The 23,938-nt window shown below is 40.1% G+C and overlaps 1 protein-coding gene across 1 annotated transcript in view; it reads right to left on the minus strand.

Moving 5' to 3' along the window:
* LOC145400657 (metabotropic glutamate receptor 6-like) overlaps window positions 1–23,436 on the minus strand; it is a 123,345-nt gene extending 99,909 nt beyond the window's left edge. The window contains exons 1-7 of the mRNA XM_080273091.1: window positions 23,362–23,436; window positions 22,561–22,705; window positions 21,146–21,274; window positions 17,610–17,732; window positions 15,633–15,807; window positions 12,604–12,710; window positions 5,404–5,553 (exon numbers count right to left, since the gene is read on the minus strand). Of these exons, the coding sequence (XP_080129217.1) occupies window positions 5,404–5,553; window positions 12,604–12,710; window positions 15,633–15,807; window positions 17,610–17,732; window positions 21,146–21,274; window positions 22,561–22,705; window positions 23,362–23,436 (904 nt within the window). The remainder of the gene's footprint in view (window positions 1–5,403; window positions 5,554–12,603; window positions 12,711–15,632; window positions 15,808–17,609; window positions 17,733–21,145; window positions 21,275–22,560; window positions 22,706–23,361) is intronic.
* Window positions 23,437–23,938: the final 502 nt, after the last annotated feature.

Consider the following 23,938-nt stretch of genomic DNA (forward strand, 5'->3'; position numbering starts at 1 on the left):
TTTGCTTGCTCATTGAAATAAACCAGTAATGTCCTCAAGTGCCTAGCGGGTACTACATGGGGTGCCGACAGAAAATCTTTATTAATGGTGTATAAGTCCCTCATTCGATCAAAGCTAGACTATGACGCACAGGTGTATGGCTCGGCGTCCGATGCCATGCTGAAAGGATTGGATGTGCTACAGAATAAATGTTTGCGAATGTGTCTTGGAGCCGTCCGGTGTACCCACGTAGCTCGTATAGAAGTGGAGGCGAATGTGCCTCCCCTCCGTATTCGCCGTGACCACCTGGCATTATCGTACGGGTTACGAACATTAAGGAAAAGTAATATCGGCAATGTGGCCTGTACCCCCCTGCATCAATACCACCACCTTCTGCGGGGGGTGCGTTGGCCACTTGCTGTTCGCCTCCACTTACTGACTCAGGAGCTTGGTGTGGACCCCAGTGACTGTGACAAGTTGGTGTTTAAAAATATAGCACCTTGGGAGCCTCCCGGTTTTACAGTGGATGTATCATGGCTCCCAGCACCAAAGGCCAAGGCGCCGGAGGCGGAGGTCCACCACTTGTTTCGTAACATCATCATTCGTCACTTGGGGTCCCCTTAATTGTACACCGACGGCTCCAAGTAGTGAATGTGTGGGTGCAAGTGTGTGGTCGACTGAATGTGCACTTAGGTATTGGTTGCCGACTCACATCTGTGTTTATCTCCGAACTTTTTGCTATTGACAAAGCGATAGACTATGCTCTTAATGCTAGACATGACTCATTTGTCATATTTTCTGATTCACAATCAGCCCTTCAGGCAATTGCATCTTGTACTACGGACTCTCACGAGATCCTGGGCCGCATCGTTAATAAATTGCATTCATGCAACAAGTCATTCACGCTGATCTGGGTGCCTGGTCATTGTCGTATCTACGGCAATGAGCAGGCTGACTTACTTGCAAAGTCGGCTGTAGAGCTCGAGGAGACTTGGGACGTTTCTCGTGATCTGCGGTCGAGTCTCTCTCTTGGAAAGAAATCAATAAATCTTCTGTGGCAAGGTCAGTGGACCAGACTAAATATTCCAACTTGCAAGCCGCACCTAGGCGACTGGGACACTGCTAACCGCCCCAGTCGCCTTGAAGAAAAAGTATTGGCTAGAATACAGCTCAATGCCACCATTTTAACTCACATGAAACCATATATGGAAAGACGCTTCCCACCGCACTGTGACATCTGTAATGCAGTGTTATCTATCAGTCATATCATCCCGAGCTGTCGGCGATTTATTCGTGAACGTGCTTCACTTATAATTTACTGCGGCACAGTAGATGTCCCCTTCACCCTTTCCACCATCCTGGGTGATGGGGACATTGTTATGACTGATAAATTGATGGCTTTCTTGAGACAGACCGGACTGATCAGAGTGATGTGACTTTTTTACTGTGTGGTTATGGTTTTTATCAACTGTAAATATGTATATATTGTACTCTTAATTAGGGTTGACAGTTGACGTATTTGAAATAGTTCCTCCTCCCACTGACCTATTTCTAATATTGATATCCCCTTCATTAAATTCCGTTCCTCAACTGACAGTCACCAGCTGATGAGTGCAAGTGTGCAATATAGAAAGGTATTGGACACTTGCAGTCGATGGTGGTCTGTTGGGCGAGGTTCTTCACTTTTTGTGCATATTATGTAAATACATTATACCATATTCCTGAAGTTACTAATTTGGGCCAACAGCTGACGTATATGGAAATGTTCCTGACTTGTCTGGTTCTCTTTCATATATTGATGTCCCCTACATTAGGTTGTGCCTCGACTGACAGTCACCAAGTGATGAGTGCAGGTGTGTAATGTAGAGAGGCATTACATATCTGCAGTCGATGATGTTCTCTTGGTCGAGGTCTTTCAACCATTAGTGTAGGTTTAGTTATTTATCTCTTTAGGATTTAGTATAGGTTAGTGATTTGTCAGGTAGGTGGTTAGTTTCAGGTTCTTTAGATTAGGCATTTTTGTTTATAATGTAAGGCCAAAAAATAAAAAAAAATAAAAAAATAAAAATAAAAATACAAAAAAATAAAATAAAAATTATTATCTATCTATCTATCTATCTATCTATCTATAAATATATATATATATGTGTATATATATATATATATATATATATATATATATATATATATATATATATATATATATACAGATGCAATAGATTCACCATGGGGGAAGCGTAGTCTCAATATGAAGATAAACACCAACGTAATCAGGAACAAATTGCTATACGGTTAAAGATTCATTTACTTTCGCTAAGGAGATTTGTAACTACGATGTTGACCACTGTACTATGGCTTCTTTCGATATAAAGTCCCTGTTCACTAATATTCCTCTTTATGAAACTATAGACATTTGCACCAAACAAGTATTTAAACACGAGAAAATAATAGATGGATTTGATATGAACCAGTTCCGTAAATTACTGTCTCTCGCTTCTAAAGATTGTCTTTTCCTTTTTAACGGAAAATCTTATAAGCAAATTGATGGAGTGGCGATGGGGAATCCCCTAGGTCCCTGCTTAGCAAACGCATTTTTGTGTTACCATGAGACAAACTGGCTACAGCAATGCCCCTTCCATTTCAAACCTCTCCTCTACCGTAGATATATCGACGATACATTTTTATTGTTTAGGTCTCCAGACCACATCCCTCTTTTTCTAAACTATTTAAACTCGAGGCATGCTAACATTCATTTCACTTCTGATATTGAAGAAAATAACAAACTTCCCTTTCTTGATATACTAGTCCAAAAAACTACTAATTCCTTCATCACTTCAGTATACCGCAAACCCACTTTCACAGGATTAACCATGAAATTCAACTCAGCAATCCCAATTCAGTTTAAACGCAATTTGGTGTCGACCCTGCTGACCAGAGCTTATAATATTTGTTCATCTTATTCTGCTTTACACTCGGAATTGAGTTTTCTTACGAAAACATTGTTCTCTAATGGTTTCCCAATGTCTTTCACACAAACCCATATGGGAAGACAACTAAATAAGATCCGTAACCCACCTACTCCTAAACTCACAGCAAACAAATCACCTGTATATTGTATCTTGCCATTTTTAGGTCCAAAAAGTTTTTCCATACGTAATAATATATCGAGTTTAGTTAGGGAATTTTACCCTCAAGTATGTCTTAGAACAATTTTCAAACCCGGCAACACCATTGGACAATGGTTCAAACATAAAGACCGAATCCCTGACGCTCTGCAATCCTCTGTTGTCTATAATTATAACTGTAGTCGCTGTAATGCGTCTTATATTGGACAGACAAAGAGGCAGTTACGAGTAAGAATTGCAGAACATCGGGGACGGTCATATAGAACCGGTCTACCTATGGCTAGGCCACCTTTCTCTGCCATCCGAAATTGCTGTGAAGCCTTAGGCCATCCCATAAGCGAATCAGATTTTTCTGTTGTCCACGCTTGTCGTGACGAGGTAACACGCCTCCTGGCTGAATCACTCCTCACTCACCACCTACAGCCCACACTGGGCACACATGACTGCTCCACGCCCCTTCTCTGTTTTTAAGGTTTGACTTATGTATTGTCTTATTACATGTATTTCTGTTTAAATTTTCCTTGTACTTAGTAGCATCCCACCAACGTTAGCTATGTATAATTCATTTCCTCATCTTATCATAATAATTCTTCACTTGTATTTTATTAGACATGGTGTTTTACTTTGGTTTTTTACTTTAGTTTTCGTATTTTTATCATAGACATGGTGTTTACTTTGATTTTATTGTATTTTCTATAGGTTTGAAAATGACAAACGAGTTGTCGAAACGTCACCAATTTATTAAAGATGTTCCTGATTACGTTGGTGTTTATATAAATATATATATATATATATATATATATATATATATATATATATATATATATATATATATATATATATATACGTGTGAGTGAAAGTATGTCTGTATATATGCATGGAAGTGTGTGTGTGTGTGTGTGTGTGTGTGTATGTATGTATATATATATTTGTATATATATATGTATATATGGGTAACTGTATATATATATATATATATATATATATATATATATATATATATATATATGGCCTTAACCCGCCCCATCCCGACCAGTTTTCCACCACTGACTCCCCCCAATCCCGACCATTTTTGGAAATTTTTTTTTTGGGCTCAAACCTCTGCTTTTGGTGAGAAACATCGAAAATTCATAGAGAAATCGCTCACCTGAGGTTTAAAATACTCGATCCAGGTACCAGTACCTCCTTACCTTACAGGGTTTTCTAACAGGCTGGCACCAAAGAAAACGAGTTCTGTGGGAGGGTAACTATTTCACACCACTCATAAACGGTATTTATTTATTTACTTGGTACGACTTTATATGTAATACGAGAATATATTGGTTTTCAAACAGTAATATAGGCATTATAAGCATTGTTTCACTCACTAACTCATCACCATACCTGACCTTTTTTTGCCACATTACCTGATCATTTCTAACTGTTTCTTCCTCTAATGCTATGTAAAGTCTGTCCTCCACATTGTCATCGATTGGGGAATCACTCTGTCCCTGAATTTCGTACCGTGGCGTGACATGGCTTTACTGGCCAGGTCACTGATAACAGATGAATTGCTGAGACAATGGCATGCAGGGGGGGGGAGAGGTCATGCTAGGTAAGGCATTGTCCCTGCCTGGCATCTGGTAGAGGAAGGTGTCCCGTGTATACGTACCAAAAATTACTCGTGAAAATTGAAAATTGTGCAAATTAGGGACCTTGCAATTGATTCGCGTTTATGTACATCAACGGGATTGGCAGTGACAAAACGTGTGGACGTTAATTCACATTGACGGGACGCCGCGGGTTAATGACCAGGGGCTTTGTCCCAATGGTCGATAGGCCAAAAAAAAAAAAAAAAATACGGTAAATAACGATTGTGAGCAATGGCTTTCCAAATCTCTTAAAACAGGCTTTGCAGTCCAAGAAACTTTTCAGAAAAGTGCGCAAGAGCATACAGATACTGGCCCCCAAATTGGAGAACATTACTATCCGCGATTGTGTCTTTTCTACCTACAATACAAAAAATACAAATTTAAGCAGTAAAATACTTTGTTTACTGAAGATTTAAAAACTTGGTCATAAATCTGTTTACATGCCTGATGTGTCAAATTTGAGTTTTCCTTCTACATACCTACCCACAGTAAAGGATTCATAAGCTTCAGCAGTATAAGAAGTTGTGGAGTATAATCTGATATGCTGCATACTTACCTGACGAGTTAAATTTAAGCTGTCCTTCCATATGGTGTCCCATAGTAAAGATTATAGAGTTTCCAGTTGCATATCAAGCTGTGTAATAAAGTTTACTAAGGTGCTTACTTACCTGACATGTTAAGTTTAAGCTGCCCTTCCACATACTGACCCACGGTAACCCAGGCGTAGTTACCACGACTCTCCTGTTTGAAGTGTATTATGTTGTACCGAGCTGGTCCATCACCCTGGTGGTCGAACCTGAAACTGTCGCCACTCAGACCTGTTGTGAATAAAATTAGAGTTAGGGAGCATGGCAAATCTGTCATACATAGCACACCACACTACTACGCTGCTGCTGTTAAATGATGATGGTGATGAAAAATACCATATTTGTCTCGTTCCTCGCCTAACTTGAACGTTTCACTTCTCAGACCTGTCAGGATAAAGGTTAGAAGCTGTTATGTGTCCCTTACAATACCACACAGCACTACAGCACTACACGACTACCACACAGCACTACAGCACTACAACACCATCAAACCAGTTCCACACTACCATACTATCACTCCACCGTACTGCTGCAGGTCCGATTTCCGTGTCGTCAAACATGAACTTGTCTCCACTCATGCATGTTATAAGAGGGTAAAGGAAATGTTGGCAGATCAGGAGCATTGTTGGAAGATGAGGAGTCTTGTTATGTTTCTGTCACAGTACCACAAGACTACTATTTGGAGTAGATAGTGTCGAATTATTCACTGTTATTCCCGTTACTTATAATCTTTTAACGCTCAGACCTGTTGATAGAAAAAGTATGATGTTTATTAACCTTTCACAACCATTAACAGTCATAGCCTACAAGAGCACTACATTACCAGTGTCATACTGCAACTACAATAACGTTTAAGTGAATGATGATATACCAAGCTTGTCTATCACCATGGTGTCATAAAGAGGAAGTTTATATATTCAAATAAAGAGCTTAGGCGCACCTGATTCATAAATATGCTGATATGCACAAACGCAAAGGAAACTGTAGCTCACTCGTGTTGCTCTTTCCTGATAGATATCATAAATTATACATGATGGCAGGCTGGAAGTCTCTGAGTTTACCAAGAGAAGATGTACAGTTATTAAGGTCAACTTTCTTTACTATTACATGAATTTGAAGAAAAGGCAATGATTCTTTGGTGCTTGAGAATGTCAAGACAAAAGGTAGTGAATAGCTCGGCAAAGACGTATTGTTTCACTAGCACAATGCACAGGTCCACAATTCGGTGGTTACCATGGCTTTAGAGTTTTCATAACACCTCATCCTTAAGCGATATATTTTCTACATTGCTCTTCAGTCTTCGTTCATATGTTACTGATGTAAATTTTATCGATAAAAGGATATAAATAGCAAATGAAGATGCTAAGGTGTAAAATGCAAAACAATGAGCTTTATCTTTCGTCATCCATGACATCACCCCCAAGCTTTGAGATCACTGGCCACCTAACTATAGGTATTCTCTTTATCTTGCACCCTCTCATTTTATCCTCTTTACGTACGTGTAAAAGGAAATTTCTTGCTGATATCATGCAAAGGGTGATGATGATATTTTTCCTACTGAGAAGTTGTTGTACCTTTAAGAAAACACTCCGAAATGAGAGCCAGACACTACATAGTTGACAGAAACACTTAATTTCTGTACCCTTACAAATATTAATTCTTTCAAAAAGATAATGCCACATTTATGTTGTTTATTCTGCGTCAAGACAGCTCTATTCGGAAAGGTCTAAGTAGTAGATCATTCCCATACTGGGAAAAGGAACACCATGATGATGAATAAGATGGTGAACATGATGAGGAAATTGTCAAGAATGACGAGAGTAATGAGGACTGATTGATAATGATGACTGATTGATGGGGATAGCTGGTTGATGATGATTCATTGATGTTGATGGCTGATTGATAATGATGACTGATTGATGAGGATAGCTGGTTGATGATGATTCATTGATGTTGATGGCTGATTGATAATGTGACTGATTGATGGGGATAGCTGGTTGATGATGATTCATTGATGTTGATGGCCGATTGATAATGTGACTGATTGATGGGGATAGCTGGTTGATGATGACTCACTGATGTTGATGGCTGATTGATAATGTGACTGATTGATGAGGATGGCCAATTAATGATGATTTACTGAAGCTGATGGCTGATTGATGACGAATGACTGATGACCATTGACTCATGATGACTGACTGATGATGATGATGATGACTGATATTGATTGATGTTGATGGCTGATCTTGATAACTGATTGATTAATCGTGATGATGATTTTTTGATGATGATGATGATTTATTGATGATGACTGATTAATGATCAAGGCAGATTGATGATGACTGATTGATGATGATGGCTGCTTGATGATGAAGATAAACTGATGATGGCTGACTGATGATGGGTTGATGATGGCTGATTGATGACAGATTTATGATGGTGGCTGATTGATGGTGGTGGCTGATCAGTGGTGGCTGATTGATGGTGACTGATTGATGATGAAGACTGATTGATGATTGATGATGATGATGACAATGACGATGACTATGTTGCTGTTGATGACGAATTAAAATAGCGGTCGAATACAATGTCAAATTAATTATTGCCGATAATAAAGATGACCTTGATCATGACAATTAATTAATCTGTAAAGTTGTAAGGCATACAACCAAACTAACTAGATATTCAAGACATGTCGTCACTGTGGCCAAGTAGTAAGTTCTGTCATAAAATGACCGGCCGGAAGCGGCTGATTGCGAATCCTGGTATGAGCCCTTCATGCCACTGTTTCAGGAGTCCATCCACCCTTTGTGGCTTGGTAGGAACAATGTGTACCATGGCAGGTAACTGTCGTAACTTGCATGATTGTGTACCAGGCTAGTGAGTGAATAACCTGTCACAGGCTCAAAGACCTTAATGACGGGGCTGAGAATCCCCGTGGCGCCTGCCACCACCTTTACCTCTACACCTTCATGAAAGTATAAAACAGTTTCACCACATAACTTGGTGTCGGAAAGGGGCCCCTTTGTGCTGTGGCACTGACATAGCTGAGCGGCTCCCCTGCTTCTTTATGCAAACGCCTCTCAACCCTTTCCCAGTCGACTGAGAAGGCGATGGTGGACTTAAGATACGTGGGGTAACAACTATATTTACTACTACTACTACTACTACAACTACCACAGTTTCATCAAAGTAGGGAAATAGCTGTGCAAAAGAATATCAAATCAAAACACTACCCACCCCTTTTGACCCTCTATTAGCAAACTAGAACAAATGGATGAAAAAGTTTAATATTATTTTCAATGAAAATTTATAAAAAATGGTGATGGGCTATAACTCAGTGTCGGGAATGGAGGATAAAAGACTGACTGACAGTACAAGAGAAAGAGGTGATTGGGAAGAGAGGGAGACCGAGAACTAGGTGAGGAGACATATAGAAGGAATTGTGTAAGAGTTTATAAGGGTACTGTGGTTGGGAGTAGATGGAGAGGGGGGACTGAGAGCGAGATACAGAGATGCAATGAGTGATGTAAATGGAAAAGCTATCTATCCATCCATATGTCTGTCTATTTATCTGCATATCTATCTGTTTATCTCTCTGTCTGTCTGTCTGTCTATCATTCTCTCCTTTATTGTCCTGTATTAACGCAGAGGCCCAAGGAAAGGCTACTTAGTCCTGATATTTAGGCCCAAATGTCATAAGAAGTCGAGCCGGAATTGGAAGTCGGGCTTGGGGCGGTCCTCAGCTCAGGCTTACGGCTAACTCAAATCGGGCTCAAGCGGCTTGATTCGGCCATATGCTGAGTCGAGGCTCAAGTCAGAGTCGGGCTTAAGTCTTGGAGCTGGAGCGAGCCTTCGACAGTTTTAAAATCAACCAGTCACGGCGCTGACTTTTGAGTTAATTTAGCGAGTAAGGCAAGATAAAAAAAAAAGAGGTTTTATAAAACGTAAAATAGCTGATGTGTTTAGTCTGTTGTCATTATTTGCGTAGATACTGTCATTACCGACCGTTGATTAGGTCACATCTGAGCATTCAGATATTATGTGAGCATCTATTGCTTGCTTGTTAACGCTTACTTTTTTTTGGCCAATATATTACATGAATTGTACAGGAATAAATTTTAATGAATACAGCTACAGGATATACCTCTAGTGGAAAGTCCTGACTTTTCACTCGCGTCAGCGAAGGTTAGTAAGTTATAAAACTTGCAAAGTATTGTACAAAAATTCCATGATAGACTACTACGTTATCAGTTCATTCCTTTCAAGAATAATGAAAACAGGTAAAGAATTGCATAACAAAGCTTACGTTATCATGATGCAATAACAGTGACGGAGAGCAATAATATGAGTTAAAAGGCTTATGCTAAGATTCAGTTTGTATTGTACAAATTCGAAGTTATGGACGGAGTATGTAAGAAATCAGCAGGGGTACTCAGCATTGCCTGGGTAAAACACCACGATCGTGCATGCCGCCAATGCATGGGTCACTGGATTGTCTTTCTTCCTGTTAACAAGGAACCCCGGGGTCCCATTCTATCTATTGAACCTACGCTCCTGCATGGGCCTAATTCCACAGGGATATATTTCCCATGGACTTATTCCTACCATGGACCTACTTTCTCACTACCCACCCACCCACTCACCTACCCGCCTTGCCCACCCCACCAATCCGTCTATCTATCAACCCATTGTAGCTAATAATTATATCACTGTAGAAATTAAAACTCTACTGGGCCGTACTTGGTTCCCCTGTGTTTACCATGTTGATTAATTCTAATTAGTTCTAATCTTGGCCATTAGGGGTACCACTTTAAAAACTGTAATGTACATAATTAAATCTGTCGGAAAAAGCTACACCTATAAGGACCGTTTAGAGAGTTCCTTACAAAAGAAATAAACAGATAAACATTCTCTTGTATATAAGTAAGGATCAGTCAGAATGAATAACTTTCAAGAATTCCAAGTCTATGAATCATTAATTAATCTGAATTATGTTCTCTGAGTCCAGCTCTTGAATGTGTACACATTATTTTCTGCTCTCCTTGCCTGCGATAGTCGCCTGGCCTGATAACAAAAAGTGTGATCAGATGTACCGAAAAATTTGTAGTTCCAACTTGAACCAACAAACTGAAACTAAGAAAATCCATGTTCGCAACTTTGTATCATCTGTAATGTACACCCTTAAATTTAAACTGAATTTTATCAGAGTTAATCAGTCAGAATAGCCTTCATTAGTTCCAATTATATGATACATGAGTTAACTTGAATTATTTTCTCTGACCCTAAACCTCAAATTTACACATGGGTTTCTGCTCGCCCTACATGCGCCGCTTGGTTGGCCTGCTCTGCTCCGGCACTCGGAAAAGCGTTGTTAGACGCACGAACAAACGTGTAGTTCCAAATTATGCCAACAGAGAAACACCAAGAAAATCCAATATTCTGCAGTTTTAGGAACGTTTTGCGTAATTTAAGGAACTGTAATGTAAACCATTAAGTTTTGTTCCAGTTTTTTCCTATGAATTATCGATCAATCAAAATATCCTTCGTTAGTTCCAATTTTATGATTCATCAGTTAATTTCAATTATGTTCTCTAAGTCCTACTCCCAGATTTATACCCGACTGCCTGCTCGCCCTGCCTCTGCAGCTTGCCCAACCGGTTAAATTCCAACTTTGCGAAGAGCGTCGTTAGACGCACTGAAAAACATGAACTTACTGTGTGGGTCAACAAAGGGACACTAGCAAAATCCACCTTTTTGCAATTGTAGCTGTGTTTCACAAAATTTTAGCAACAGTAACGATCACATTCAAGTAGTGATTAAGCACAGTGGATTGTTAACCATATGATATTTTGTTTTCACAAAATGAAACGCACTAGGCATTATGAAAACCGTATAATAAAGTTCACGTTGATTAGAATTATATAGAAATGTGTACAAGAATATTTTTATTCGTAGCCCAGTAGCCAACTCCATATTGTACATGAATAATGTCATCGTAATTCAGATATGAATATCATAAGGCACTGCTAGCAAGACTTGCATGTGTGATCATCTCACGACTGATAATTATTCTAGTATAACTTATACAAGTGTGCAGAACTCAGCTGATAGTGGTATATCTTACAAACGACTGTAAATTTTGTATTTTTTTTTTTTTTTTTTACCAAGATCTCGCAGCCACCGTCTATTGTTGCACTGGGGATGTTCATGATTATTACATAGTTTTAAAAGTAAGTCTACCTTGTAAAGTCATTAAATAACAGGTTCTCAATGCTGAAGTCCAACTCAAGCCCAATCAGAGGTGGCTTGGACTTGAGAGCATCGGCTCAGTCTGTGAGACTCAAGCTTTGTTTCTGCATAACGATTTTTGGCGGGCACGTCTCAAGTCAGATTTAAGACCGACTCAAGTCCCAGGTTCGGCTCAAGTCTCGTTCTTGCATTGGGGCCTTAGGTTTAGTGATCCTGAGTGTAATTATTTGAGCAATAAATTCCAACCAACCCTAGGGTGAAAGCTTTTATGGGAAGATAAGGAAAGCCAATGAAGTGGCCTGAGAGACTGTGTGAGTATGGATGGCTGGGAGCGGAAATATAGGGCATGGGCGAAGATGCTGGAGGGGATGCGGGAGATAAGTACCCCATGCATCTTGATCATGAGGGATATCCTATGAAATTATCCTCCACCCAACCTTTGTGATCGAGATGAAATGCAAAATTAAACAAGTGTCTTAAAATCGTAGTCTTTACTTCAGAAGGGCAATTGTTTTAAAAACGTGAAACCTAAAACTGCACAAAATATATCATCAAAAACTTTAGGTTAATCTTACACAGTAGTTAACCTTAAAAACGAGCACCAGGGGGCAGGTGTAAAAGTGCTAGATTTGACTACAAAATAAAGAATTCCGCTAGTTTTCTTTTTATCGTGCTGCTTAATTGACATTTGGTGTACTTGAATGAATTTATACCTGTATAAGCAGCTCTGTCAGGTCACTCCTCTGGGCGGTGACCATGTCTTCGCGTTACATGTAAATGTTCCTCAGGGTCAAAAGCGATCCTCCCCGGTAATCAAAATAAATCAACGCAAACAGTAGAGGGAGACCTAAACAAGATGAAGAAACAAGCTATGAGATATTAAGTAAGGGAATATGAGAGTGGGATGCCTGGGAGGAGGAAAGAGAGAACAAGAGAATGGCTTAGACATGATAGGATGTGTAATGAGAAGAGAAATGAGAAAGTTTGATAGAAAAACTGGAGAACTGATTGATTTACAGAGCAACTGACCTGTAAATACAACTCTTCTAAGATATTGAAGGAGCTGTTCTCCCTGGATGGGGTTCATGTGGTGGCAGAGTCCCCGCTGTCCCCCACACAGGTCAAGGTGCATGTCCCTGAAACAACACCAGTAACAATGTTAACAGTATGCGGTTAAAGCGAACGGTGGGTATTAGTTGGGAAGTGGTGACATGTGAGGGTATGTCTCAGAGTCCTCGCTGTTTTCCATACAGGATTCGGTACAATGAAAGACAAAATTCGTGTCCCGGTTTTGTCCGAAGATTAAGTGTAACCTGTGAAACATTATGAGAGCTCTGCCACAGATACATACTCGTGGTTGGTTAGCCTGACTTTCCTCAAGCTTCCTTTCTGCCGCTGATGAGATGGCAGTGTAAATAAACCCAGGAAGTTCCGAGGCCTCAACATTTATTTGCGAATATTGCCATGTCCAAGCAAGGAATGTGAACCTTATTCGGTAAGGCAATGAATACTTGTCCGTTACATAATACAAAACGTTAAATACTTGTCCGTTACATAATACAAAACGTTAAATACTTGTCCGTTACATAATACAAAACGTCAGGCAGACCTAATATATACCTTGGTATGGAGAGGGCAAAAAACATGCGTCCAACTACTGGGAAGATGAGAGAGGGCATAATATACCTTTCTTTAGGAGAAAAGAATCCCGAACAGATGGTTTAAACATTCGGTTACAGCAGAATTGTAGAAATGTGATTAGGCACTTCTGGAAGAAAGGCACAATGGACAGTAGCCATCGTTCAGGTCGTCCATCTGTTACCAAATCAACACAGGACCAGGAAAATATCACAACAATGGACGGTAGGACCTGTAAACAGTTCTTATTCCGTAAGAGACGAACTGAACTTGGAATGAAGCACGGGGGTTTTTACTTCCGTCTTCTGTGTAATGTGTTCGAACTCCAGCCTGTGGGATTCATATCATTCATTTCGCCATTGATAACAAAACATTCGATTTTTATTATAAAGTAACCTTTTCTTTATATATAACAACATTGTTTTATGACAGATAATGACAAACACAGCTTATCATTACCATATTAAGCTTAGCAGAAGTAAAATTAATTATGAAGTAGAATCAACATCCGGACACATCTTTAGCTAATTCAATAGCAGTGTTCCTAACATGATGATAAAAAAGTGGAACACATAAAAAACTGTTCACATATTTATCAAGTAAAATTAGCAGTCAGAAAAACACAACAGTTTATGTATTTAGTTCGCTTACAGTAGTTGTAAAAAATACGTTCGCATTCATAGGCTCGTCACCTGGAGCAAATGGCAACTCATGTCAGTGCTCCCAACAGTCCCTATGACACAAAGCGGACCACACCAAAATTTAGCCTTTCAGCAGATATTTTCATCAAAATTAAGGACACTCCTTTTGTCTGTGATTATGCATGTCCCTGAAACAACACCAGGAGCAAATGTGCTTCGCCTCCCCACATTCATTTATTAATGAATGATTTTATTTATTTATTGTTGGATTTCTTCAAGGTCTGCTTCTCTTTATATATATATATATATATATATATATATATATATATATATATATATATATATATATATATATATATATTTATATATATATATATATTGTCGCCTTATTTGTGTCAGTAGCAGGGAGTGTTGCTGATTGCGATACTGTTATGAAGTGGGATCTGCCAGTTAGGTAGTCTCGTACCTTCGAGACGTTTCTGGTACCGTAAGTTTCGGTACGAGTCGTCAGAGTTGCCAGTTAGCCTGTTGTTTGTGAGCGTAGTTATTTACTAAGTTATGCATTAATTTAATGTGCTTTTTCTCAATGTTTTATTTAAGTGATTGATTGTTAAATCATGCAGTTTAAGTTCGTATGGTAAATGATTTGGAGTGTTATGTAATGTAGGAAAACTCTAGCATGTTTTGATGTCTCGTAGTTGGTAACTGCTGCTGCTAGGGGCTGATGCAAGACAGTATGTCCTAGAATGTTGGAGAAGTAGAAGTTTCGAGAGTAATGCAAGCTTATATAAGATGGGGTAGAGCTTATAACAAGTTTAGTCGAGTGTCAGTTCTGTTTTGAGTTGCTAGTCGGGTTTCAGTTCAGTGTGAGTGAAGTGCAGTCGGTTTTGGTGCAGTGCTGGTAGTGAAGTTTGTGGAGAGTTGCTTTGCAAGCATTAAGTGTAATTACTGTCTGTGAAGATTGTATATTTTTGGTACTTGTGAAAACAGTGGCAAACAGTGACGGGTTATTGAAGTTTGTATATCATTGGAAGTTGAGAAAACAGTGAAGTGTTTAGCATTAAATGTAATAACAGTTAGTAAAGTGTGTATTGCTCCAGTGCTTGTGAGAACAGTGAAGTTGGAAAGAATTAAGTGGAATTACATGGTAAACAAAGGCTGTGACCTTGAAGGAGCCAGTGTTTATTTTCACCTCAGCTGATCTTGTTTACTGCACACCTAAAGGCTGACCATAAGAAGAACAACTCACTGGGCAACGTCCTTCCTGTACTGTACTACTGCTGTTGGAGCCTGTGGCAGTGTGGGGACTGGGACGCAACAATATTGATAGTAATAGTCATGGTGGTAGGATGATCACCTCTATACAGCTGTGGTGGCCGAGTGGTTAGCACTGCTAGCTACGAAACTGCTAGTCCGAAGGCCAAAATTCGAATCCTGGTGTGAGCAGCTGGCGCCACTTCTTGATTCATGTGTCCTTCCACCCATCGAGGGGTAGTTGGCAAATGGTTCACGCTGATAATTCTGGATGATGCTTTGGTCCTGTTGCCCAGGACTTTGGGTGAACAACCCCCACTGGCTCAAAGACTTTCCCCATTCGTACTTCATCAGTGTGAGGAAAGGTTAACTCCGATTATCATTCTCCCTTCAGAGAGTTCGCTTTTGCAATGGACCTCATATGGACTGTTACACAGACTCAGAATGTATACGAATTATTTAAACTAGACTAAAATGAATAATTAAAGTCATACTCTAATAGATTCACGCCTGGTCCAGTCTCACCTGAAGGCGTAAGCAAAAGCCATGACTGCGTCGGACACAAACTGCAGTTGGGCCTCAAACTGGGTGTTGTCCCCGGTGAGCCTCTCTCTACCGGTACACGCCTGCCCGTAGTACTGGTTGTAGGGGGTACTGGGACCTGCAGGATGCCGGCACCGAAAATGATCCTCCCAGTACTCTGTGGAATAAATTGGACACACACTACGGGACTGGGGGAGACAGAGACAGTGAGACAGGGAAAGTCTGTGTGTTCATCCAATACTCAGCTAACTTGAGTCTAATTCTGTGTAGTGTAGGTTTACACCCAGCACTGATGCTGGAGAGATGGGAATGATCTAAGTTGAAGTGGACATCTTATTCAGCTGCTTCTCTCCCCTCCTTCAGCCACACGCGTCCCTGCTGTGCCTTCCCCTCCGTGTTTGTCATACTCACTCCATTATATAACTATACACGCACATGTTCAGTTTCTCTTTTCACTTGAAGTGGGTCAGATAAATTACCTTTTCAAATATGATAGTTGTTCCTCCATCAGAACAGAATTAAGTCAGTAACTTGTTCTGCTGTATCAACTTTTTGAAGTGCGATTTTCAGGTCAGCTCAGTGTGTGAAACCCACATTTGATATCCATTGTTGGCAGGGTCGGGTGCGTGTGTGGCAAGTAAATGAAGTTAGACATACTAGAGGGGGGAAACTCAGCAGGGGAATGTGCTTGATGAAGGGGAAGGAAAAGACAGAGCAGATACATGAAAATACAAAGAAATATCACCAAAGTCTAGATATGATGTTTTTTTTTGGGGGGAGAGGCGTGGTACTTAGGTTAGATATGCAAAAGGAGCTCTAAAAGACCATGGGTTCTTAAAAGGAAGAGGGGAAACTGTGTGGAGAGACGGAAATGTGGGGTAGAAAACGTAACACATGAAGACACAAAAGGGATATGAAGACTTAGCAATGGAAATATGAAGAGTTGTGGAATGAACTTTACTCTTTTACAAGTTTACTGAAAGGGAGGGAGAAGGATATGTGAGGAGAGTGAAAGGTGGAAGAGAGAATGAAATGGTATTGATAAACACAGAGAGGATAGTAAAGTCTGACTGTAGGAGAATTATATGCCGTAGTAAGAGACTTAGGTTATCAAGGAAATTGTGCGCTACGATTTATTTACTTAAGGAAGGAGGAGGCTGTGTGGATAAGGCAGAGAAGTAACACAAAGATACAAAGGAGGAATACTAAGGTTTAATTATGAGATGATATGTTTTTTATTACAATTAGAAAATATATGCACGGAGGAAGTCTACGTTGCAATATGTTCACATAGAGAAAAGGATGTGTTTGTGTGGTGATGCTGAGAAGTATTAGAGGGTTAATTACCCGTGAAACAGGTATAAACAGAAAGTACTAAAATACCACTATCGAAAGACAATGTGGCGAAGAGAGAGGAAGTGGTAAGGAATTCGAATAACGTTAGAGAGGTCTAAGTTGGTCTACTTTTAGTTAACAAGATGCATCTTAACCTCCGAACTACGAGATAATCTCCGAGACTGAGTAAATATGTTTGCTGGTTGCAAGAATATTACAATCAGGCATCACTGTACAGGGGAATTAAAGAGAAGATTGAACTTGTTTGGTGAGACGGAGAAGAGAAAGAATAAAGACAAACGTGACAGGAAATACATTAAGGAATTCATTCTCAGTGCATGAAGATAATATGGCTAGGTATGAAAAGGTGATACAGGGTAACAGATTTGGAGGTAAAGTGAAAGGTTAATTAATCCTTTCGCTGTGATAACGTCTTGTTTATTCGTACTATCTCAGACAAATTCATTCATTCATTTTAAGAACGACTTCTTGTTGCAGTAAGTTTTGAAGAAAATCATTCCTACTCCCTTCATTATTAGTCCTCTCTTCAAAGGTTTAAAAGTATATATGGTGGAAGAGAAAATATGAAATACTCGTACACAATCTTAACTCCTCAATGCTCACCAACAAACCATGGATTCCTGGCGTTATTCTCCACGGTGAGGGACAGGAAGTATTGGTCAAAGCCACGTACTGGGTTGGCCTGGGGCTGTACCGATAGTGTACCCTCCACCTCTGCCTCGTTGCCTGTGAAAAATGAGTATTGAGCATTATTTTACTGTGTACTGGGTGAGCATTGGTTGGATAATACTTGGGCACTGGTGGTACTGAGTGGGTATTGGGTGGGCATTAGATGGATACTGAGAGGGCAGTGGGAAGATGTTGGGTATGTTTTGCGTATGAATTGGATGGATATTAAGCAGGCATAAGGTTGGTATTGGGTGAGTATTATGACGGTATTAAACGGGTAACTCGTGCGTATTTGGTGAATATAAGATGTTATTTTTTGTTTAAGGTGGGTACTGACTGGATACTTGACTGGTATGCGGTTGATATTAGGTGGGTATTGGGAGCATTGGGCCGACTTGGGGTGGTAGTGGGTGGTATTGGTAAAAACCACATAGTGGGCCGGCCTGGGACTGAGCGGATAGTGCACTCTGCACCTCTGCCTCGTAACCTGTGAGAATGGGTATTGGGTATTAGCTGGATATTAAGTGGGTGGACAGATATTGGTGGGTAGACAAGTAATAGGAAAGAATCGTAGACGATATGGGGTAAGTAGTCAGATATTAACCCATTAGTGCCCAGTATCCTCAGTATAGGACGGAGCTGAGCATTTTCAAATTTTAATAATGAACAGAACCCCGGGGTAGGGACCTATGAGCTTTGCGACTATGAACCGACAGGCGGAGGGCAGTATGCCTAGCACCCTTCCAGCAAAATCCCTCACACAGGAAATCTGGGAACCAATGGGTTAAGAATGTGTAATGCATCAGATGGGCTTTAAGTCAGCAATGGTCATGAACTGAGTGGGTATTGAATGAGTATTAGCTGAGTTTTAGGCACAACTAGTATTAGAAAAGAATGAGAGTTCTCGAATGCTTGACTGGTGAATAAATGGAATACGAATGGATATTAGGTATTCCAGATGTACTGTGATGGTAATAGGCTGGTACTGGCTGGGTGATGGATACGTCAAGAGACAGTGTACAGCTGAAGAAAAGTAAAGAGCAATTAGGAAGGATAAAATATTATTATGTTTTTAACTTAGCGCAAGCTATATGTGACATTTGAAGGCATATTCAAAAGCTGTTAAGAGAGTGAATCGTCAGTTTGGGATATAATTACGAGCCTCACAAGTACGACTTGGTGAATGAAAGTACACTTGGAAGTATCTTTGCAAAATTCTTTGTGTAACAGATTCAGGCAGTAAAGGTAAATCAAGAGCATTTTATTGAAGTGACGCCTGTAGTACCATCATTCACCCGTATCATTATCCGTGGCTGATCTACTAATGTCTATAGAACTTGCGTTCACTGAAACACAAAGTAGCATTCAGAGAGTGTAAAACCCGCGTCCATCAGGTCACATAAGGGCTGAATATTTGACTTTGCTGGGTGACTTTCACCTTCAGTAGTTTGCTCTCAAATTCGAGTAATATCATTCTTGTCTAGCTCTTAACGTTTCAATGTTTGGTTCAGATCACCTCAGTACTGAGATAATTTTGCCCAGTGTTCGTGAACTTTAATATTTCCCTGTGCCCATGACTTATGACTGATTGTTCTTAAAATCTTTTCTATTGTTTTAACCCGTCTCTTTCTCTAACGTTTAGTCTACATCAGATAAAAAGTTGTTTTAGCTGACCTTGCTGTGGAAAATGGCCTTTGGCCTAACTCTCCCAAGAACAACAGATCACACATTTGGGTGATCCTCTTCTCATCCACCAAGTTTGATTCATATCAGATCAAAACTGTTTTAGTGATTTTCTTCACCCAGTGACACAACTGGTCTAACTTTGACCTTACCCTGTGACCTTTACTCATGAGTGATTACTGCAAAGGTGAATCGTAATCATTTACCAAAGTCTGGTGTAAGTCTGTTAAAAACTGTTACAAGCTGACCTTAACCTCTGACCAATTGCTCTTATAATCAGTAGTACTACCTCTTGACCGACCCTCAACCCTTCCACCAATTTTGGACAAAAGAGAGAAAGAGAGAGAGAAAAAGACGAGGTGTTCTGTTAATGAACACTCACATGGTTAGAAATTTAAACTTTCCCTGTGATCTTGACCTTTGACTGATTGTACTTAACACTGTTCTTCATTAACTTTCTACCGCTTCACAAAGTTAGGTGCAAATCAGTTAAAAAGTGTTCACAGTAAGTTGACTTTGGTATTTGATCTTGCCCTTTGACTCATTATTCAAATAATAACTTCTACTCTTAGATGGACTCTCAGCTTTAGACAAAATTTTGTTAAAATCTGATGAAAAGTATGAGTTATTTGTTAAACATTCACATAGGTCGAAATTTGACCTTGCACTGTGACCATGACCTTTGATTGTTCTCCAAATTGAATTGCTTCATTATCACCTGACACTGACTCACTTCCTGAAGCTTGTTCAAAGTTGGATAAAATGCGTTTAAATTTATTTTGTTAGGTCAACGTTTCACTTGACCCCGTGACCTTGATCTTAGGCCTATTGTTCTAAAAAACGACAGGTTTCTAGTTTGCCGGGCGCTCCACCCTTCCACGAAGTTTGATGAAAGTTGGTTAAAATCTGTGACAGTTACTTTGCTCACACACACACACACACACACACACACACACACATACTTGCGCGGTACTAAAATTTAGCACCCACTCTCTCTCCTCGAAACGCAAGTGTAAAAATGTACCGTAAGTAGGGGGTGTTAGAAAAGTGTCTGTGCAGTAGGAGACGGGAAGCCTGGTACTGTGAGGTGAAATTGTGAGATACTATACGTGAGGTGTGTGTGTGTGTGTGTGTGTGTGTGTGTGTGTGTGTGTGTGTGTGTGTGTGTGTGTGTGAGAGGTGAGGCACTGTGAGGTTTGACAGTGTGAGTCATGTGTGAGATGTGGTAGCATGTGATGTGGCAGTGTGTGTAGTGTGGCAGCGTGAGTTATGTTTCAATGTGGCGATATAAGGTAGACTATGTATGAGGCATAGCAATGTGAGGAAAATGTGGGATATGGCAGTGTAAAGTATGTGTTAGAGGTGGCTGGTTGAGTAATGTTGGCGTCTTGTACTGCACACTGACTTTTCTGGCATATTTCAAATTTATGGTCTTGTGTTTTTTCTATGGTAGGTGAAAAAATATAATTTTTACAAAATAGACTGTATTATCGTATCGGCAAATCTGAATTATCCTGTGCTCTTTTTTAAGCATACTCTCCAGGATACGCACCTGAAGACACACAATGAGTGAGTGAACCATTCGTATGATTGAGTCCACTATTATCTGCCAGCTCCAGACCCATCTAACATTAACCTAGTACTCACCCAGTACGTACCCGGTACCCATCCAATACCCAACGAATTCTCTTCCCTCTAAAACCCACCCAGAACCAAACTAATATTCATCCAGTATTCATGTAATATCCTCTGATACCCAATTACCATGCCAGTATCCCCAAACCCACCTGATGACACCAGAGAGCGAGCAGACCATCCATCGGACCCTATCCAAGAGAAGTTGCCGGTTGCGTTGTTCCTCCTGACTGCCCTCATCACACCAGCCACCTCCTGGTCCGACCCGAAGACGATCACGCCTGGCAGGGAGATATAAGGTTATTTTATCCAATAAGAGGTCATTTGAGGTAATACTAGGTCATTCTGTGCCTCTGTATTACTGCAGGTCACTCATACGACGCAAATAAATGAAGGCATCGCTTTTAAAACTTCATGGCAGACTCAAAGATGATCACTCCTGAGGGAGATAAAAAAAAGTCATACTTAGTACACTGTCACACTAAATCATGTCAAATCTTTATACTACCTTACACCGGATTACCGACTTCTTTCTAACTACTTAGTTTGATCGTCTTTTCTTGAAGGAAGTAAAGGGGTTATAGAGGACCATACTAGGGCCATTACTGGGTCACAGGTTCAGAGGGCTAATTTACGAAGTTAAGTTACCGGAAACGTCTTTGGCCACAGGTAATTCACAAAGCACGCCGAAGAGGTCTAATATCATAGCCTCCGTATGTCACCTGCACTAAGGTACTATTACTAATCATTTGTGTGATACAACAGGGTATAACATTCAGATCTGATGCTGTACACACACACACACACACACACACACACACACACACACACACACACACCATAGTACATACGGGGTTAAATTTAATGATGATAATACGCAGTCTTTGGTTAGCAGTCTTGTTGCATGGCATTTTACATGTGAGTTCTGCTTAATTTTTTTCTGGTATTACGACGTCTTTTATGGGATTTATTTTTATGTGCTGAAGGTGGTACAAACAATCTCCTTTAACCTTCTCATGGTAAGAACAACTCTATTATTCTACTCAAGGGAACCCATGATAATTTTATTCAGCTATGAGTTACTATTGAAGCCTGCTAGTGTTAATACTGGCACCATTAACCCTCTCACGGTAAGGAAAACTCAGTACTCTATTCTACCAAACGTCAGAAAATTTTACCCAGCTAAGAGGTAATTCTAAGAGTCTGAAAGTGCTGGAGTGTTTCGTATCGTGTAGTCCCTTTTAGTGATTTTTTTTTCTGGCTTAGGATAAATGCAGAGGTTTAAAACTATCTCCAGTACCTATCTTCATTAACCCTGTTACTGGCGTGTCATCTCTAGTGTCCAGTTGACGCCAAATACGATCATATTCAGGAAGGAGTGAGGCACAGGTGCTTGATAGTGTTAAATACTGTCACCATCAAGCCTCTTATGACTGGCATTACACAGAAACCCCTTTCCAGCAACCATCAGCTGAGAGTGAGTTACTGCAACCTGAGACTGTAAACCAGCCGATTTTTTCTGTTATATTTCACTCTGGAAGCTATCAAGTGATTTTCTTCCTCTCACCTCTGGCTCGGTGTTTCTGCATCAGCCTTTGAACAATATGGTCATACACCACCTCCTCGGCTACACCGGAGTCCTTCACTAGTTTCTCCTTGGCCGCCAGACAGATGTTGTTTATCGCCAGCAGACCCTCCAGCTCCTCGAACGCCTGGGGCAAGGGGATAGATATAGACGGAGACAAATGTATTAGGGAGTACTGGGCTTATTAATAAGTATAGCAGATTACGTTCTTAACAGAAAGACATGATTTATTGCCAGAAAATCGTAGAGTTCCTCGCACACGTATCAGACATAACCAATGTACAGTGAGGCAGGTTTGCGTGAGACAAGTGTATTACGCCATTAACCTCTTCAAAAACTGATGGCATAGCGTATTTTGTATTTATTTTTTTGCTACCTCCAAATGATTTTACTCAGTTTAGAAGAGTCATTTCGAACTGAAAACATATATAGTTTTCAATTACCTTTTAAAGCTATAGGTCATTACACGACTAATGAAATCGTTTGTAATGAACAAAAATAACCGTACATCACCTTAGAGAATCGATCAATAAATGCTCTGGGATTGCAGATGGTCAGTTATCAACATAGTAAAAACGCATACTTTTACCAACGTCGTAACTTGTTATATGCATAAAGATAATTCCGTCGTCTAACAAGCTAAAAAGGGCGTTTAACTCTTGTAATCCGCATCTTCATACATACTTCACCCATTAATTTCTAAAGGATTTTTCGTCTTCTCTTTTGTTTAATCAACTTTCATATCTCACTGATTTATTTTACTGCTACAGTGACAAAACTAACCTTGATTCCATAGTTGGACTCCTCGTATATGATAGAGATGTAGGTCCATCCCAGTGTCTTGACCACCTCCACCATAGCCTTTACCTGGTAGTGGTCAGACGGGATGGTGCGGGAGAAGTATTCGAACCGACCCTTGTTACTGAGTTCAGGCGACGTTGAGAAGAAGCTGACCTGGAAGAAATTAGGGAAATAAAAGGTGTCATATTGGACGCTACTCAAGCAGGGGAAAACAGAGAGAAAAATAGACGGAGTAGTATTGAGCGGGAGAATGTACTTGAATCATCTCATGTAGCTTAGTTTAGTCGGCTTGGAGAAGCTGACGTGGACGAAATTAGAAAAATTGATGTTTTGTTGGCAGACAGAGTATTAACAATCTTTGCAGTGGCTTTCACTAAGTAGTGCTTAGTTCAGACAACGTGGAGAATAAGCTGACCTAAACGGGAACGGGGAGAAATAAATAATTTTTCCTTTTCGTTGGAGGAATAGTGATTGAAGGAGAAGAATTGTAATTTTCTTAACAATAGAAGCCGTTGCTTCGTTTCTTGCTGAACATAGCGTACGTGAAAGACAAGCTAAC

The sequence above is a fragment of the Coenobita brevimanus genome, chromosome 53 (assembly GCF_032717465.1).
Source record: "Coenobita brevimanus isolate Jiangsu-jjx chromosome 53, ASM3271746v2, whole genome shotgun sequence".
NCBI lineage: Eukaryota > Metazoa > Arthropoda > Malacostraca > Decapoda > Coenobitidae > Coenobita > Coenobita brevimanus.